Source organism: Ammospiza caudacuta, chromosome 25 (genome assembly GCF_027887145.1).
Source record: "Ammospiza caudacuta isolate bAmmCau1 chromosome 25, bAmmCau1.pri, whole genome shotgun sequence".
Taxonomy (NCBI): domain Eukaryota; kingdom Metazoa; phylum Chordata; class Aves; order Passeriformes; family Passerellidae; genus Ammospiza; species Ammospiza caudacuta.
Window position 1 is genome coordinate 6,384,077 of NC_080617.1, and position 18,322 is coordinate 6,402,398.

Sequence of the window (18,322 nt, forward strand, 5' to 3'; positions counted from 1 at the left end):
CGTGATGGCACCAAGTCCCCACAGACATCTCTGCAGCGGCTTCTCCTCGCCCCCACATCAAGGTCAGGGATCAGGTTATTGATCAGAAACTCAAGCCCAGCTCCAAACCAGACCATCAGGAGTCGGTGGGTTCATTACCACCAACCACAAACCCACAGTGAAAGGTTTTCCTGCAATCCCTGTCTCCAGTGGTTTCATTGGGAAGAGAGAAGGGCAGATACATTTTTAGGACTGCAGCACATTTTTAATGGAAAGAGATGGCCCAGGGCTTTCATCCCTCCCCCCATTCAAGATGCTGTTTCTTTTCAGCAGAAATATTGCTGCATTAGAGAACAGGTCACTTCCTCTATCAGTGAGAATTCAGTGTCCTATTTGATGCTGGTCCTTGTGCTATAAATAGGAATTTTCCCCTTTTATGGTTGCTGAATAATTGTGTGTATGCAATATGAACACAGTTTTCAAAAGAGTGCCTGATAAGCAGCTTGCTGGAACGAAATGGTTGAGCAGAAGGAATTTACAGCACCTGCAGAGCATCGTGTGCTGTGGAAAACATTCAAGGTCAGCCTGAGAGAGACAGGTCACAGCACAGATCCAGCTCCAGAGGAGCCAGGCTTGAGCTCACAGACTCCCCACTGCAGCCTCCCCACAGCTCCCCAGCAATCCATTTCATGCTCCACACTCAGGTAAGGATCAAACAGAGGCAGCCCAGCTCAGAGGAGCCAGGATTCCTCTATCCCACAGACCAGAATGCCAGGAGGAGCAGGCAGAACAGGTTTTTAAAACAACAGCAGGCAAGGAGCAGAGGACACAATCCCAGACAAGGAGGAAGAGCACAGTTTAACAGCCACCATCAAAAGGAACAAGGGAAGAACGCCACAAAGGCCAGAGAGGCACAAGAATGGTAATGGAGGTGCAGAGAGGTAATGAAAATACCTGAGCACAGAGAAAGAATGGAGGAGCAGGAGAGCCCAATTATGCTGGAAAACCAATAATTTCTGCAGGAAATGGGTACATGCAGCCCAACCCTTTCTGAACACATGCAGGGCTGCAAGAATCATGGATAAACAACAAACCTCCATCAGTCCATCGGGAACAGCCTCCTCTGGGGTACCACAGAGGGTCAGAGTCCCTGTGGAGGCAGGAGGAAGGGAAGCCAGGAAATGCTCTCATTCCCTGCATTAGGACAGAATTTTCCCAGTGAATTTAGAGAGAGGGAGGGATGCAGCAAAGTATGAAAGGCAGAACAGAAGACACAATAATGTGGCTTCCAGTTGCTGCAGGAGGAGAGAAGGAAATAACATCAGCTCCTCCACACACTGGAGATTCAAAGGGAGGAGGAAAAAAAGGGATTACATCAGTTCAAATGCTGCAAAGCTCTGGACAGAGAGGATACACAGGGACTTGGTGCTTTCAGCCTCACACAGGAAGAAACAGGAGAGAGAACCAGCAAAAAACCACCATTGCTATGGTGATCTAAAGCATTGGACACACTCAGCAAGAAGAGATAAAAGGAATTATAAGCCACATTTCCAGCTGCACAGAACATCGTTGAGATAGGATCAGGCCCCAGGATCCACCCAGCTCAATTGTTAGTTGATGCTGTCATCTGCCTCCTCATCCTCCACGCTGTCTGCAGGTCAAAGAGGACACAGCACCAGATACAAATGTAAAGGGGTTACTTTATTATTGATTCAGAGGTTAGACAAGGCACCATTTGATCTAAAAAGAAATGCAAAAAAACTCCCCCAATTAAGTGTTATTTTTGCAGGCAATTAAGAAAAGTCTCTTTTGCATTTCTTCAGCATTGTGTGAATTCCAGCTTGGTCATGATCACAGAAAAGCCACCCCATTCCCAAGTAAGGCAGGTTTGGACTAGAGCCACAGCCCCTCTGTTGAGCAGCAGAGAATCCTTGAGAAGTCTTTATGCCAGGGTTTAGGAATGCAGCAGAACAAGAAAAACAGAACTTCCAGGAAAAGACCAGGCATCTCTTTTTCCTTTCCATTTCACACATGATGATGAATCATTTGTTCCTTTTGGTCCTCGCTGATAGGAAGCAACTTTAGAAAAAAATCACAGCAAACCTTTCAGTGGCCTCAGAGTACCAAGAGCCCATGAGACAAGCCCTGAAAGTCCTGGAGAAGCCTGGAGTAACATCTAGCCCTGCCCTCCAACAGGTCAAGGACCTGCAGCTGATCACTGAGAGATGTTTCCCTCTCCACAATTGTTTTGCCTCCACAAACATGATTTCTAAGGAGAAGGCCGCCTCCTCTTCACAATGATTCTGCCAAATAAGAAATCCAACCAAAACCCAACCAAATCAGCCCCCCAACCCCTTGTTTGCCACCTCCTTCCCCCCCTCCCATCAATCATACCCCCCTCCCAGCTGCCCTCCCTGCACCCAGGGAAGGGCTGCAATGGGTGATGTAGCAGAGTGTGCAGCGTTTGGTGGTGTCTCATCTGCTTGATGGAGTCACTCAGCTGGAATAAATGGGAACAGAGAGAAAAAAAATATTTAGGGAAAAACAAACAAACAAAATTAAACATGGTTTATGGTAAAAAAAAAACAACAAAAACCAAACAAAGGCTGGTGAGTTGGATGTGAAGAGAGCACAAGGGAGGAAAGGAAAGAAGAGTGGGGGAACATCTTGCTCTTGCTGTAGAGTAAAACCTTGACCAAATCCAGGAATGCCAACTGGCTGGGAACCCTTCCCAGAGTGTAGGGAGCTGCATTTCTCCCTTTGGCTCTCAAAATAAAAGCTGCTTCCACACGACTTCTTTAGTCACCAAGATGCCAGGGCAGCTGTAACCCACACACTTTCCCACTCTCTGGGGCACGGCAGTCCTATCCTAAACACTGTCCCAACACACCAGTTCCAGGTTATCCTTCCACAGGAAACCCAGAGACAGAGCAAGGGCTGTCTGGGAGTCCCAGGGGACAACAGGCTGCTGGCAAACCCAGCCCTGTTTACTGTCAGAGCCTTTCTCCTCAGTCACGTGCTTGCTAGAGCAACAAGTCCACTGCTTTTGGTTTCCAGTTTGCTGGAAGGGAAGAGGTTCTGTCCCTGGAAAGGATGTGTGAGGACAGAGAGGGGATTGTCAGGCAAAAGAGAAGTTATCAAGGAAAAGAGCAAGGGATTCCTGAGGATTAAACATCTGCTCTGGCCACAGAGCTCACAGCAGCTCAGTGCACAGGATGGAGTGGGCCATCCCCAGAGAGAGAGAGAGGAGGATACTCAGTAACAATCAGTAAACACACATGGAATGCCAAAGGACAAAGTTTCATCTGAGCCAATCCATATTTACAGCACGGTCCTCTAGGAAGGGCTGGAATCCCTCGTGGCCAAAGGTCAGTGCCAGCCCTGCAGTGTCACCACACAGCAGCACAATGCCCTGGAAAGGCTCTGAGCACACACAGTGTCCTCAAACACAGCCTGCTGGAGCTGCTGGGTTTGCTCAAGAAACAGGAACATTTCCATGAGCTCAGTGAAGGTCGTTAGCTCAAGGGCACACGGAGCCAGTGCTTAATAACGCTGTCTCTCGAGCCTTGAGAAACCATTTGTTTTGCAATAAGGCTTTATTATATTTAGACTTTGGGATCAGGAGAAGCTCAATTCATCTTCCTCTCCTTGGTCAAAACCAAGGCAAGAGTGAAGAGTTAAAACCCAACTCCTTTTCTCATCCTCAGGACATCCCAACCTGCCACACAGTAACCGTCACTCTGACCACAGATTTCACATTAAAAAGAAGCATCTCACTAATTTGCTATAAATCCCACAGATAAATAAAGGTTGAAACCCCCCATCAAGTGCCATCAGAACAGGAACCTGCTACCCCACAGGGAATAAAACACATACAAGGAGAATCCATCATCATCCAGCCCCAAGGCTGTCCCTCAGGCTGCTCCCACATAAACAGAGCAATCCCGGGTTTCAATCCTGCAGCTTCACATCTCCTGGGAAATCCTTCCCCCACATCCCCAACCTTCTCCAAGGCCCCTGTGGGGTAGCTGGGAGGAGCTGCGAGTACAGTTCCTTTCAGAGAGGAGCATTTCTAGGATGAAACAAAGGCTTTTTCACCCAAAGGAGTGCAGAGCCCATTTTGGCAGCTGGAGCCTGGGCTCGCTGCGGCCTCTAGAGGCCAAAAATCCCAACATCTACACACAGACTGACGTTCACATATAGCCACATCGAGACCTTTAACAGCTCGTTTAATTAAATTAGAGAATTAGCACAGCCCTGCCTTGGGCTGCATCACCTCATCCCTTCCCCTTCTACTCTGCTCAGCTCTTCACCCTCCTTGGCCCCAGAGAGACAGAACAGAGAAAGACAGAGGAAAAAAAAAAAAAAAAAAAAAAAGGGAGAACCCCATCCTGGGATGGAGCTTTAAATGAACATAACCAGGTCTTTACATGTTGCTTTGGTGAAGGCTGCCAGGATGCTGGCAAACACCACGTCGGGGGACTGGGAGGCATCCACGGCCGTATGGATCCCTCTCTTGCTGTAGTAGGACACCAGGGGGGAGGTCTGGGTGTGGTAGGACTTGAGCCGCGTTTTCAGGGCCGTTTCGTTATCGTCCGAGCGCCGGATCAGGGGCTCTCCAGTGACCTGGGAGAAGCAAGGGGACATTCTCCAGCCAGCTGCAGCCTGGCATGCTCCCCCCTTCTCTCCCTGCTCCCCTCCTCCTCCAGGGTGGTGCTGCAGAGGAGATGGAGCGAACCCAGAGCAGCCAGAACAAGTCTCAGAGCAGTCACTGAAGAGAGAAGGGCTCAGCACTGTGGTTGTTTTCCCTACACACCACTCTGCTTGCTAAAAGGAGCCTCGAGAGCAGGCACCAGTTACAGCTGCTCCCCAGGATGGAAACCAGTCACAATTTGAGCTCTGCAGACTGGCCATGCCCTTCATCCAATCCATCCATCCCTCCAGGCCTCGCTCCCCGCAGTGCCGTTGGCTCAGGCTGCCCAAGCTGCTCCCCACGCTCCCCAGAAAGGCAGGACAGGAAGGTACAAGAGAAGGAAAGAAATGAGTTTTTCCAGGGAGAGACTGCAAAACATCAGCTACACCCAAAGCAAGGTAAGCTGCAGCCTTGGGAGCTCACATACATCGTCCTTCATGTGCTCTTTCGGGGGTCTGAACTCCTCGTGATACGAGCGGCCGCTCGCTGGGTGAATCAGCCTGAGACAGAAAAGAAGTGTCAGCAAAGCAGCTGGTCAGGACAAGATCTCCTGAACCCGCCACTCATCAGCACAGAAACATCTGCCACAGCACCACCATTAGCCTTTCACTTGTAAGTAAATTCTCTCCAGTTATTTCTGTACCAAGGGCCTCTTCAGTTTGGAAGAGCAGCTGTGCTGGGAGATGGAGAAGGGGAGGTTTACATCCTGCTCTGCTGGGAAAGAGGTCTGGAAAACAGGGCAAGAGAACACACTCCTGACCCTGGAGGAAGTTTACTGGTACCCAAATGTACTCAGTGTCCTGTGTAAGGGAGCAATTACAGCTTTGGAGAGGAGGAACTTGGAGTGAGCTGAGATTTTCTATAGAAATCCCTGATTTATGGGCAAGGAAGGGGCTCTGCTCAAGGCTGGCCCAGGCATAGGGCAGAAATAGAGACCAGGGAGGCATAACCAGCCTTAAGCTGGAAGGAAAGGACAACTTGGGGACAACCTAGGATCTGAAATGAGGATGCTCTTCCACAGACTAGGAAATCCCAAGCCCTGAGCACTGGGACAGGAGGATTTACCGTCCCGTGATCCTCCGGATCAGCAGCGAGTCGGGGATGCTGAACTCGATGACGGAGTCGAGCTTCTCTTTCCTCTTCTCCAGGAGTTCATCCAGCTGCAAGAGCAAACACCCACCTGAGAGGGGCTGAGGGAGCAGGGACCCCTGGGTTTGAGGGAAGGGGGTGCTGGAGCAGCCCCTGAGCAGGGGCTCCCCTACCATCTCTGCCTGTTTCACTGTGCGTGGGAAGCCGTCCAGGAGGAAGCCGTTCTTGCAGGGAGGGGAGTCCAGGTTGTTCTCAATCAGCTCCACCACCATCTCATCGCTCACCTGCAGACATGAGACAGGTATGTTGTCAGGAGGGACACCCTGAATTTACACACAGCTGTGCCCATGTGGACAGGGTGGGATTTTTTGGAGTTGTCCTGTGCAGGGCCAAGGGTTGGGCTCAATAATTCTTGTGTGTCCCTTCCAATTCTTGTGTGTCAGGATATTCTGTGATTATTCCACAATTCATGTCAATGCTCAGGCTGCCTGTTCAGACCTGCCCACATCAGGGCAGCACTCCCTGCAACACCAGGACATGGGCAATGCCACATTTCACTCCAGGGACACTCCAGCCTACGCAGGGACTTGGATCAGCACTGTAACCACACTGTTACAAAGGTTACTGTATTGCAAGGAACGCTGTCAGCTCAAACTCCTTAGATTATAAATTTTTTTAACCAATTCACAATACAAAGTATCAACACAACCTTGATTTCCTGTTACTTTGTACCTTCACCTACACATCCACCTCGGGAGGCAGGCCTGGGCAGGAAGGGCAGAGTTGCTCATTGACTCCCATAAACCTCATCCCAAGGTAAAAACCCAAGAGTTGCTGACAAGCTCTGGCCTCACTGCATAGTTTTTTCCCCATCTAACAATCTCAGCATACCACTGGGATTAGTGCCTTTTCCACACTGCAGCACTCACAGATGCTGCAGCCCCAACAATAGCTGTTTATTTGGGAGCAGTTCTGTTTCCTCCAGCACACACAGCTGGGACCCAGCAGGACTGGGGACCAGGATGTCACAACACACAAACAAACAGCTCTGCAGGCAGGAGAAGTAAGCAACAAGTCACTTCTGTGCCTTCCTGATTACACCCTTTGGAGAAAAAAAGATCCTGAGCATAAAGCCCATCCTGAAATGCTGGGGTGCTCCCAGCTGAGTTATCAGAGCTGCTGGATGTGCCCCTGGAGCAGCCTGGAGCTGCCTGCCACACACAAACACACGTGGCAGATACCACCAGCCTGGCCAGATAACGGCCCTATCTTTCATAACCAGCTGGGTATTGCAGGCTCGGTGTTGCAATGAGCTCTGAGCAGAAGTCAGATAAGGCTGCTCTCCCCATCTGGGGCCTGCAGATTCTCCCTGGGGTGTTAGGAGCCTGTGCAGCCACAGGGATGCTTTAGATCTGCCCCACACTGGGGCAAGTCACTGCAATTTGTGGCTCCTTGAGTTTCCCTGAGATATTTCAGTCGTTAGGATGAGATAATGAGATCCTCAGAAAATGAATATCAGAGATTCTAACTTGTGTCCCTTGAGAATCCAAAGTGTCTCTCTCATACAGCATAAAGCCCATCCTACCACAGCAACACCTTTAGGTCCATTTTCACCTTATAGTTACAGGTGAATTGAGCTTATGCAAGAGCTGGGATACAGATGAACCCTCTGAAGTGATACCTGGAGCTCAGGTATCAAGTGAAGAGACACAGGAGCATCAAAGCCTGGCTGTAACATCCTGCAGCTCCAAGGATACACTGTGACCTCAGTGTTCAGGAGCCAGAAAATTACCAGCCAGACTGCACCCCCTACAAGATAAAAACAACCCAGGGCCACAAGCTGCTGGTAAGCAAATATTAATTTTGAAGAGGAAGGATGTTTGTATAGGATGCTTCTCCTGCAGGGTGATAGAAGCCCCCACCCCATCCTTACCCTCACCCTGCAATCTGCCTTCACCCTGCAATCTGCATTCCAACACTAATGAAAGAATCCTAATTAGGAGATGGATATTGCCTGCTCTCATTCCAGATGCCGCCAGCCTGTATCCCCTCCCAGCGCATTCCCCAGGACCCACCAGCTTCCCCGAATCCATCGTCTCCTTGAGCCGCTTGCCCAGCTCGGAGCCCGAGGCCACCATGGCCCGCAGCATGTCGCCGGTAGCCAGGTGACACACGCAGTAGGTCTCGGCCAGCTTCGGGGCCTGTGGAAGAGGACAGAGGTGAGATCGAACCTCGGAGGCTGAGGATCCCCGGCCGGAGGGGCCTCGTCCCCCTGTCGGGACAGTCGTTGACCGGCCCGCACGTGGCCAGGCCCGGCACGGAGCCCCGGAGCTCAGCGACACCCGGTCCGATCCGGGACAAAGGGATCGGGGACAAAGAGCCGCGGCGAGCGGGGCCCTGGAGGCGGGATAGAACCGAGCCCTTCCAGAAGGGAGAGCCGGGCCCACACGGACACACCGCACACCGCCATCCCTCAGCGGGCAGCCCAAGGCCGGACACCCGCGTCCCTCCCTCCACGCGGGGGTCACACGCTGAGTGCCGGCAGCGGGGACGGTCCCGCCGGCCGCTCCCGCCCGCATCGCCCTCACCTGCGTGCCCTTGCCGGCGCCGGGCGGCCCCAGCAGCACGGCGCGGATGCCGTGGCGGATCCCCGCGGCCGGGGCCTGCCCGCGGCCCGGGCCCGCCTGAGCGCTCGGAGCCATGGCCGCCGCCGACTGCGCGCCCGGCCCGCGCCTCGTGGGCGGGGACAGCGCCGCTGGGCGGGGCCACGCAAATGAGACGTGTAATATGCAAATAACAGCGCGTTTTTACATGATGGGCGGAGTTATGAATGAAGTAGGCGGGGTTATAGGGAGGTGGGCGGGGTTATGTATGAGGTGGGCGTGGTCGTGCGGAAGTGGGCGTGGCTTTGCTCGCCACTTGCATCGCTCGGGGTCCCCGAGTTCGCCCCGAGTTGTCCCCAATTCCTGGGCTCTGTTGTCCCCAATTCCTGGGCTCCGTGTCCAGCTCTGGGTCACTCAGCTCAAGGAGGGCATTGGGCTGCTGGAATGTGTCCAGAAGAGGGAAACGGGGCTGGAGTACAAATCTGATGAGGAGCGGTTGAGGGAGCTGAGCCAGGAGAAAGGGAGGTTCAGGGCTGACCTTATCTCTCTTAAAGGAGTTTGGAGCCGGGTAGCAATAGGGTTTGCCTTCCAGGTAGCTGGTGACAGGGCAAGAGGACACAGTCTTAAGCTACACAAGGGCACAAGATTGGACATTAGGAAGAATTTCTTCATAGGAAGATTAGACATTGGAACAAGTTTCCCTGGGAAATGATGGAGTCACCACCTTTGGAAGTATTTAAGGAAAGACTTGGGGCTGTGGGCCAGTTAACACAGTGGTGTCTGGTCAGAATTGGACTTTATGATCTCAGAGATCTTTTCCAACCTAATTGATCCTGTGATCCTGAGCTGTGTTGTGTGGGATGGGCTCAGTGCCCTGCTCTGCGTGGGCTGTGCATCACAACACTGCCCAGCACATCCAGGGGGGGCTGGCACTGCAGGGCTCTGTGCTCTCTGCTCTCCCAACCTCTCTGCATGGTCCCCACACCCCACAGAGCACAGTCCAGCACTGGGGATGGGCCAGAGCACAGGCAAAACCAGCCAGGATCTCACAGCAGACAAAACCTTCCTTGGCCCTGGTTGCCAGGAGAGTCTGTGGCAAAGCCAAGACCACAGTGTTGAATACAGAAACCCAGGATAATTTGGTCCTTTTCACTCCCCCCTCAGTGGGGACAGCCACCTCTCCACAGACAGAACATTGGCTCCTCAACAGCACCAGAGAGAGATCTAAGGAGAGTTAAAAACAATTGTGGGATGGAGCAGTGGCACCGTGTCCAAGATCCAGCTCTCACAGATCACACAGAGCATCTGCACTGGTGGCAGAGCTGGATCTGCCCCTGGGGCACCCAGGACCAGCCCCTGACATCTTCCCAACTCCCTCCCCCTCTGCGGATTCCCAGCCAAACACCGCTCAGCCTTTCATCTGCAGGAAGCCTGCTTTCCCTGGCAGCGCCATTCCCGAGGTATTTCGGCCTCTCTTCCCCCCTCAGGGTCCCCGCGGGAGGCAGGGCAGGGCTGCCGGGCTGGGGATGAGCTGCGGGGACGCGGTGAGAGCCCGGCGTGGCTGCAGGGGGAGAGGAGGGGGAGCCTCCTCCAAAAGGGATGAAGGATGCTCGGAGGCGGCTCAGCCAATGGCGTGGCTGGATTTGGTTGTCATGGCTACGGTTGGGAGGCGGAGCAGGGAGGGAAGGGGTGCAGAGCCCCCCCATCCTCTGCAGGGGCTCGGGACAGACAGGGAGCTGGGGCAGGACACACAGCCGGCCCTGGGGCTGGTCCATTCTCCTGGGATACCCATGGCAGAAGCTGTTTAAATGCTTTCCGAGGTAAGGGGGCATTTGGGGGGCATTTGGGGGGGCTGCTTTGCCTGGCACAGTGAGAAGGGAGCTGTGGAGTGCCTAATTTAAGAATGGATGAAGGGCATTGTGCTGTCAGTGCCCCTCTCCCTCTCTAAGCCCTGCACTGCTCCTCCCCAGGAACCCCAGACCCAAAGGCACAGCTACAGCTCAGGCTGCTGCAGGAGCTCGGTGTTTATTGGGGAACCCCCCTGACAGCACACCAGGACACCTGGGAAGGACAACCTGACCCTGGTAAGGTTGGGGCATGAGTCCTGACAGGAGTGACCCATTTAATCCTTTCTGTGCCCAGCCAGGGTGGGCTGGTGCTGTTTGGTGATGGGGGCTGAAGGGTAAAGCTGAAGGAGTTGCTCTCCTTTCCCTCTCCCTCTCTAAACCCTGCACTGTTTCTCCCCAGAAACTCCAGACCCAAAGGCACAGCAACACCTCAGGAGCTCAGTGTTCCTTGGGGAGCCCCCCTGACAGCACACCAGGACACCTGGGAGGGACATCAGGACCGTGGTAAGGAGGGGATGTCCCAGGGGAAATGACCCATTTCATCCTTTCTGTGCCAACCAGAGTGGGCTGGTGCCATTTGGTGATGGAGACTGAAGGGTAAAGCTGAAGGAGTTGCTCTCCTTTCCTTCTTAGAGTCCTCCTTTCATTCTAAGAGTTCAAAACGTGTTTTTTCACCCCGTTCCTGTCTCTGGAATGGGCTGGTGGTGCTTGCTCAATGCATTACAACATCCTGCTGCTCTGGGGTCAGCGTGGTCTCTCTCCCAGTGCTCCTGGAATGCTGTCAGGAGGTCTCTGTGCAGCTCTGAGAGATGAAACCTCTGCCTCCCGCTCACTTCCAATCAGACCGACCATGCTCCTGGAAGAGCCCTGGAGCTACACCTGGATTATTAGGGTGGAAATGTTCCCTGCTAGCTCACCAGCTCCCTGGGTTGTGGGCCAGGCTGGATGCAGGGCAGGAGACTGTTAAAGCTCAGGGTGTGAGCTCAAAGCTAAAGGTCTGCTAGGATGAACCAGAAAACTCTGTGCTGTTTGATTGTCCCCTTGTTCCACACCCTGTGACATGGGACAGCCATGGAACTGCATCCACAGCAGGGATCCAGGCTGTGCAGAGGCTGGCTGGTGCCAGTGAGTGCCCTGTGCTGGGGCTTCCCCCTGGGAAGGTGGGTCCAGGAGGCCTCAGCTGTTTGGGATCCATCTGGGATGTTCAGGGCCCTGTCCTGGCCCAGAGAGGCATCTCTGCTCTTTGTGGTGCACTCTTGGCTTTGTTGTTGATTGTTCTGGTGCCTGCTGATGCTGCTGTGTGCCAAAACAGCTCTGAACTGCAGAGAAATGTGTCTCCTCCCCCAGGGACGATGCTGTAACCCACAGCAGGGCTCTGCTGAGCTGCTGGTTTGGAGCAGAGCAGCACAGAGCTCTACCTTGCCTGTGGGATGGGTGGTCCATGCTGATGGAGCTTCTGGACCCTTCCTCTAAATATTCCTTTCCTTTTTACAGTGTGTCTCATCCTTAGAACCCATCCCCAACTCCAGGAGGCTTTAAAGGATCATCCCCACCCCCAGAACATCCCACCATGAACGGGTTCTTGAACGAATCCGATTTCCTGGTGGTGGAGGAGGGCTTCACCACCAGAGACCTCCTGGAGAACCTGCTGGGGGAGCTGTGCCAGGAGGTGAGGGCTGATGCTCCTGCTGCTGCCAAAGGGCACTCCTGGAGCTGCTGCTCACTCTGGCTGTCCCCTAGGGCCAGCAGCAGCAAGCATTCTTCGTGGCAGACCTGGGGGACATCGTGAAGAAGCACCTGTGTTTCCTGAAGGCCCTGCCCAGGGTGAAGCCCTATTTCCCAGTGAAATGCAACGGCAGTGAGGGGGTGCTCAGGCTGCTGGCAGAGCTGGGGGCAGGATTTGCCTGTGCCAACAAGGTAGGGCTGTGGGAGGGCAGCTCCAGGGGAAACGTTTGTGGAGGAGTGGCAGAGCTCATCCTCCTTTCCTAAGTCTGTGCTCTAGGTGACATTGACAGGGGCAGGAGTGTCCCTGTGCTGTCACAGCCCAAAAATCCCTGTCCCATCTGTGTTGTCCCCATTCCTGTCCCTGGAGCACATCCCTGGGGTGTCACTGCCACATCTGTCCAGCTCTTGGTGTCCTCAGGGCTGAGCCTAAAGCTTTTTGCTCCCTCCTGCTTGTCATTTTTAACAGCCAGACTTCCAGGGAGGAGGCAAAATTAAATCACTTTTATGTAATTAAATAGGACGAGAAAGGGCAAGAGTTGTCACAGCCCCAGCCCTGCTAACCCCACTTGTTTCCTCTCCCATTCTCTGGTGTTTTCAAACCTCTCCATGCCAGCACAAGGTCCACTGTGATCCCTTGGAGCTCTGGTAGCTTTTCCCTGCAAAAGCCCAGGCTGTGACACTGCTCAGCCCTGGTGGCTGGTGCCCACCCAGCTCCTGGGACCTGCTGCACATGTCCCCTTGTCCCTGCAGGCAGAGATCAGCCGCGTCCAAGGCATTGGGGTGCCACCAGACAGGATCTTCTACAGCAGCCCCTGCAAGCAGGTGGCCCACCTCCGGTATGCAGCCAGCCACGGGGTCAGGCTGATGGCCTTTGACAACGAGGTGGAGCTGGGCAAGGTGGCCAGGAGCCACCCCCGTGCCAGGTGGGTGCCTGGCAGTGCCACGGGGGCGGGGAATGGGCAGGGGGCTCTGGGGGGCAACAGGAGGTTGGACAAGGTGGGTGTCAGTCGCTCCTCCCAAGTGATGGGACAAGAGGAACGGCCTCGAGCTGTGCCAAGTTTAGATGGGATATGGGGAAAAATTGAATCACTGAATGTGTGACCAGGCAGTGGAACAGGCTGTCCAGGGAAGGGGTGGAATCACCATGGCAGCACCAGGGGAAATATCCCATAATGGTATTGGGGTGGGAAATGTCCCATAATGGTATTGGGGTGGGAAATGTCCCATAATGGTATTGGGGTGGGAAATGTCCTATAATGATATTGGGGTGGGAAATGTCCCATAATGGTATTGGGGTGGGGAAAATCCCATAATGGTATTGGGGTGGGAAATGTCCCATAATGGTATTGGGGTGGGAAATGTCCTATAATGGTATTGGGGTGGGGAAAATCCCATCATGGTATTGGGGTGGGAAATGTCCTATAATGGTATTGGGGTGGGAAATGTCCTATAATGATATTGGGGTGGGAAATGTCCCATAATGATATTGGGGTGGGAAAAATCCCATCATGGTATTGGGTGGGAAATATCCCATAATGGTATTGGGGTGGGAAATGTCCTATAATGATATTGGGGTGGGAAATGTCCTATAATGATATTGGGGTGGGGAAAATCCCATGGCGGCAGCAGGGGAAATGTCCCATAGTCACATTGAGGTGGGAAAAATTCCACAGCACCAGGGGAAATATCCCATCATGGTATTGGGGTATGAAATATTCCATTATGGTATTGGGGTGGGAAATGTCCCATCATGGTATAGGGGTGGGAAAAATGCCATTGCAGCACCAGGGGAAACGTTAAAAAAGCTTGTAGATGTGGTGCTCAGGGACATGGTTCAGTGCTGGGCTTAATACCTGGGGTTAATATTTGGTCTCAGTGATCACTGAGGGCTTTTCCAGCCCTCAAAGGCTTTTCCTCTATGATCCTGTTATTCCAAGGCCCTTTAACCCAGCTTTAGTGGCTTTGCTGTGCAGGATGCTGCTGGGGATCACTGCTGACTCCATCCCTGCTGCCCACCCCAGCCTGAGCTTTGGCAGCACGCTGCAATCCTGTGGGCACCTGCTGCAGGCAGCCAAGGACCAGGCTGTGGAGGTTGTTGGCATCAGGTACAGCCCTGGGCTCCCTCCCTGGGGGTGCTCAGCCCCTCTGGATGGGGATCTGGAGAGCTCTGCCCTGCTGGAGCAGCAGTGCTGCAGCTGCTGTGCTTGGGAGGGAGGTGAAGGAGGGGGATTTGATCTTGGTGGGGCCAATTTGGGGCAGGTTTGACCCTAGGAAAGGCTCCGTGGGGCTCTGTGGGTCTGGCTTGGGTCATTGGGAGGGCTGTGAAGGCAGGGATTTGATTTTACTGGGACAAATTTGGGGCAGGTTTGACTCCAGGAAAGGCTCTGTGGGTCTGGCTTGGGTCAGTGCTCCAGCTGCCCTTGGGAGTGAGGTGGAGGAGGGGATTTGATTTTGTTGGGACCAATTTTGGGCAATTTTGACCCCAGGAAAGGCTCCATGGGGCTCTGTGGGTCTGGCTTGGGTCATTGGGAGTGAGTTTAAGGCAGGGATTTGACCCTGTTGGGACTAATTTGGGGCAGGTTTGACCCCAGGAAAGGCTCTGTGGGTCTGGCTTGGGTCAGTGCTCCAGCTGCCCTTGGGAGTGAGGTGAAGGCAGGAATTTGATCTTGGTGGGACTGCTTTGGGACTGACTTTGACTCTAGGAAAGGCTTAATGGGGCTCTGTGGGTCTGGCTTAGGTCATTGGGAGTGCTGTGAAGGCAGGGATTTGATCTTGTTGGGGCCAATTTGGGGCAGGTTTGACCTTAAGACAGGCTCTGTGGGGCTCTGTGGGTCTGGCTTGGGTCAGTGCTCCAGCTGCTCTTGAGAGAGAGGTTAAGGCAGGGATTTGATTTTGTTGGCACCAATTTGGGGCAGGTAGGGATTTGACCTTGTCGGGGCCAATTTGGGGCCCCAGGAAAGGCTCTGTGGGTCTGACTTGGGATGGTGTGTGGGAAACTCTGTGAGTGCCAACCCCGGGGCCGTGTCCCCTCTGCTCTGGGGGTGACCAGACCCTGCTGAGATGGGGTCTGTCCCCTCAGCTTCCACCTGGGGAGCCGTGGGCTGGAGCCCCAGGCCTGGGCGCAGGCTGTGGCCACAGCACAGCTGGTGTTTGACATGGGGACAGAGCTGGGACACCACATGCACCTCCTGGACATCGGGGGAGGCTTCCCTGCCACTGAGGACACCAGAGCCCCGCTGGAAGAGGTATAAACCTGCAACACCCACTGTCAGCAGGCAGGGAATGAGCTGGGAGCTCTCCCTGGGTTTGCTTCCATGCAGAATTCCCAGCTAACCAAAGGGAAGGTTCTTTTCCTTCCCTCACAGATTGCTGCTGGGATAAACTCTGCCTTGGATTTGTACTTCCCTGAGGGCAGCGGGGTGGAAATTATTGCCAGGCCTGGGCGTTACTTCGTCACCTCTGCCTTCACCTTGGCTGTCAGCATCACTGCCTTGGAGGAGATCCCTGTGGAGCAGCCTGGCTCTGATGGTAGGTGTGACAGCAGGGATGTCCCCTGTGTCCCTGAGTCCCCCTGAACCCTCCTCCTGCTCCCTGATGTGTCCCCTGTGTCCCTGAACCCCTCTGAACCCTTTCCCTATTTCCTGAGGTGTCCCCTCTGTCCCTGAGCCTCCCTGAACTCTCCCCTCTTCCTGATGTGTCCCCTGTGTCCCTAAGCCCCTCTGAGCCCTCTCCCTGTTCCCCAATGTGTCCCCTGTGTCCCTGAGCCCTCTCCCCACTCCTCAATGTGTCCCCTGTGACCCTGAGACCCCTTGAACCCTTTCCCTGTTCCCTGAGGTGTCCCCTGCATCCCTGAGCCCCTCCGAGCCCTCTCCTCACTCCTTGATGTGTCCCCTGTGTCCCTGAACCCTCTTCCCACTTCCTGAGGTGTCCCCTGTGTCCTTGGGCTACCTGAACTCTCTCCCCCCTCCTTTCCAGAGGAAGAGTGTGGCAGCAAGAAGAGCCTGGTCTATCACCTCAGTGACGGCATCTATGGTGCCTTCAGCTGCCTCCTGTTCGACAGCCCCTGCCCCAGGCCCCGGCTGCACAGGGTGAGTGGCTCAGTGTGGCACTGGGACACGGGGAGGGGCTCAGTGTGCCATGAGGACACGGGGAGGGGCTCAGTGTGGCACTGGGACATGGTGAGGGGCTCAGTGTGGCACTGGGACACGGGGAGGGGCTCAGTGTGGCACTGGGACACAGTGAGGGGCTCAGTGTGCCATGGGGACACGGTGAGGGGCTCAGTGTGGCACTGGGACACGGGGAGGGGCTCAGTGTGCCATGGGGACAGCTCAGGGTGTCCCTCATGTGAAGTCAGCCTCCCCCTGCCACAGGGGGCTGAATTTGGGGCTCAGTGTGTCACTGGGACATGCTCATCCCACAGAGACCCTTGGGGACAGCTCAGGATGTCCCTCAGCCGCCTTCCTGCCACAGGGAAGCTGCACCCAGTCTGTGGGGCTGAACTTGGGGGTCAGTGTGCCATGGGGACATGGTGAGGGCCTCACCTCCTTGGGGTCACGGTGAGGGACTCAGTGTGGCACTGGGACATGGTAAAGGGGCTCAGTGTGCCATGAGGACATGGTGAGGGGCTCAGTGTGCCATGAGGACACGGGGAGGGGCTCAGTGTGCCATGAGGACATGGTAAAGGGGCTCAGTGTGGCACTGGGACATGGTGAGGGGCTCAGTGTGCCATGGGGACATGGTAAAGGGGCTCAGTGTGCCATGGGGACATGGTAAAGGGGCTCAGTGTGGCACTGGGACACGGGCAGGGGCTCAGTGTGCCATGGGGACATGCTGAAGGGCTCAGGGTGCCCCTGGCACACGCTCAGCCCCGTTTCCCCTGCAGAGGCCGTGCCCAGAGCAGCCCTGGCACAGCTGCAGCCTGCGGGGCCCGCGGGGGCACGCTGAGGAGCCCAGCATCGCCGAGGGGCTGCGGCTGCCCCAGCTGCACGTGGGGGACTGGCTGATCTTCGGGGACATGGGAGCCTACAGCGTGCCAACGTCACCCCTGGGCACAGCTGGCGGCGCCCGGGCTCGGGTCACCTACGCCATGTCCCGCATGGCCTGGTAAGGGATGGGCAGGGAGGGTTCTGTGCCAGGGCATGGATTCAGTTCCTGCAGGGCACAAGGGAGAGGGGAAATCTGAGTGCCACGACTGGAAATTCAGGGTGAAATCATGGCTTCAGAGGAAAAAATCCTATTTTAAAAAATATTATTATTATATTAAATTTTAAATTAAATTAATTTTATATTAAATTATATTAATAATATAATAATAATTCTATTATTTTTATTATTATATTAAACTTGAGCCTTCTTTTCCACCTGGGAAATCTGAGTGTCAGAACCTGGAAATTCAAGGTGAAATCATGGCCCCAGAGGCAAAAATCCTGTTTTTAAAATAGGATTCTTCTTCTTCTTCTTCTTCTTCTTCTTCTTCTTCTTCTTCTTCTTCTTCTTCTTCTTCTTACTATTATTACTACTATTACTATTATTACTATTAATACTATTATTATAATAATAATATTAACATTTAAATTAAATTAATTTCATATTGAATAATATATTACATACATTATTATACTATATGATAATATAATACATATATATTATAACATATTATTATATAATAATATCTTATATAATATTCTTATTATTATATTAAACTTGAGCCTTCTCTTCTACCTGGGCCCAAGGGAGAGGGGGAAATCTGAGTCCCAGAACCTGGAAATTCAGGGTGAAATCATGGCCTCAGATGCAAAAATCCTATTTTAAAATAATAATAACAATTATTATTATTATTATTATTATTATTATTATTATTATTATTATTAATATGATGTTTGCCTTCTCTTCCACCTGGGTTCTTGGTTGAAGGGAGAGAGGGAAATCTGAGTGCCAGAACCTGGAAATCCAGGGTGAAATCCTGGCCTCAGAGGAAAAAATCCTATTTTTTTCAAATTTTATCATACTTGAGGCAGTTTTTTGGTGGAGAGAAAAGATCCAGCTCACCTCTGAGGGACAGGAGAGCCCTGGAGTGTCCCCATCCCATTCTCAAGGGGCTTCTCCTCCCCCTTGGGTGTCTCCCCTTGCAGGAAAACCATCCAGCTGTTGCAGGGAAAGCCACCCCAGACAGAAGAAGAGCGTGAGAGCCTCTGCACGCCCCTGTCCTGTGGCTGGGAGATGGCAGAGACCCTTTGTGTGCCCCCTGTCTTCGCTCCAGCTGGCATCATCTGAGCAGCTCCGGGGCAGGAGCCACGCTGGGAAAGGGCCTGTGGTGGTGCTGGCAGGAGAAATGTCCCAAAATGGTGTTGGGGTGGGAAATATCCTATAGTGCTATTGGGGAAAAA

The 18,322-nt window shown here is 53.5% G+C and overlaps 2 protein-coding genes across 4 annotated transcripts; one reads left to right on the forward strand and one right to left on the reverse strand.

The window, feature by feature from the left end:
* Positions 1 to 1,659: 1,659 nt before the first annotated feature.
* On the reverse strand, positions 1,660 to 8,503 carry AK2 (adenylate kinase 2). Of its 3 annotated transcripts, none has more exons than XM_058819647.1 (7): positions 8,350 to 8,503; positions 7,837 to 7,962; positions 5,935 to 6,045; positions 5,738 to 5,832; positions 5,100 to 5,172; positions 4,410 to 4,605; positions 1,660 to 2,058 (listed from the first exon to the last, which is right to left on the reverse strand). In XM_058819647.1, exons 1-7 carry the CDS (start codon positions 8,461 to 8,463, stop codon positions 1,934 to 1,936), a joined length of 840 nt encoding a protein of 279 aa, XP_058675630.1. In that variant the 5' UTR covers positions 8,464 to 8,503; the 3' UTR covers positions 1,660 to 1,933. The 3 variants fall into 3 exon arrangements, with proteins under 3 accessions (XP_058675630.1, XP_058675629.1, XP_058675628.1); XM_058819646.1 differs by having other exon boundaries at positions 1,660 to 2,479; XM_058819645.1 differs by lacking the exon at positions 1,660 to 2,058 and having other exon boundaries at positions 4,384 to 4,605.
* Positions 8,504 to 10,123: 1,620 nt separating this feature from the next.
* On the forward strand, positions 10,124 to 18,209 carry AZIN2 (antizyme inhibitor 2). Its single transcript, XM_058819631.1, has 12 exons — positions 10,124 to 10,184; positions 10,335 to 10,448; positions 10,612 to 10,715; positions 11,706 to 11,880; positions 11,952 to 12,128; positions 12,687 to 12,859; positions 13,910 to 14,041; positions 15,016 to 15,181; positions 15,302 to 15,464; positions 15,912 to 16,024; positions 16,819 to 17,039; positions 18,068 to 18,209. The coding sequence occupies exons 4-12, from the start codon at positions 11,782 to 11,784 to the stop codon at positions 18,207 to 18,209; spliced, it is 1,386 nt and encodes a 461-aa protein (XP_058675614.1). The 5' UTR covers positions 10,124 to 10,184; positions 10,335 to 10,448; positions 10,612 to 10,715; positions 11,706 to 11,781.
* The last annotated feature ends 113 nt before the right edge of the window (positions 18,210 to 18,322 follow it).

Coding starts and splice junctions, on each gene's coding strand:
- AZIN2 (XM_058819631.1), top strand. CDS start 11,782: ATGAACGGGTTCTTGAACGAATCCGATTTCCTGGTGGTGGAGGAGGGC. Junction 14,042..15,015: donor GTGGAGGTTGTTGGCATCAG/GTACAGCCCTGG, acceptor CTGTCCCCTCAG/CTTCCACCTGGGGAGCCGTG. Junction 15,465..15,911: donor GGAGCAGCCTGGCTCTGATG/GTAGGTGTGACA, acceptor CCTCCTTTCCAG/AGGAAGAGTGTGGCAGCAAG.
- AK2 (XM_058819647.1), bottom strand. CDS start 8,463: ATGGCTCCGAGCGCTCAGGCGGGCCCGGGCCGCGGGCAGGCCCCGGCC. Junction 6,046..7,836: donor CGATGGATTCGGGGAAGCTG/GTGGGTCCTGGG, acceptor TCATGTCTGCAG/GTGAGCGATGAGATGGTGGT. Junction 5,173..5,737: donor ATCCGGAGGATCACGGGACG/GTAAATCCTCCT, acceptor TTTCTGTCTCAG/GCTGATTCACCCAGCGAGCG.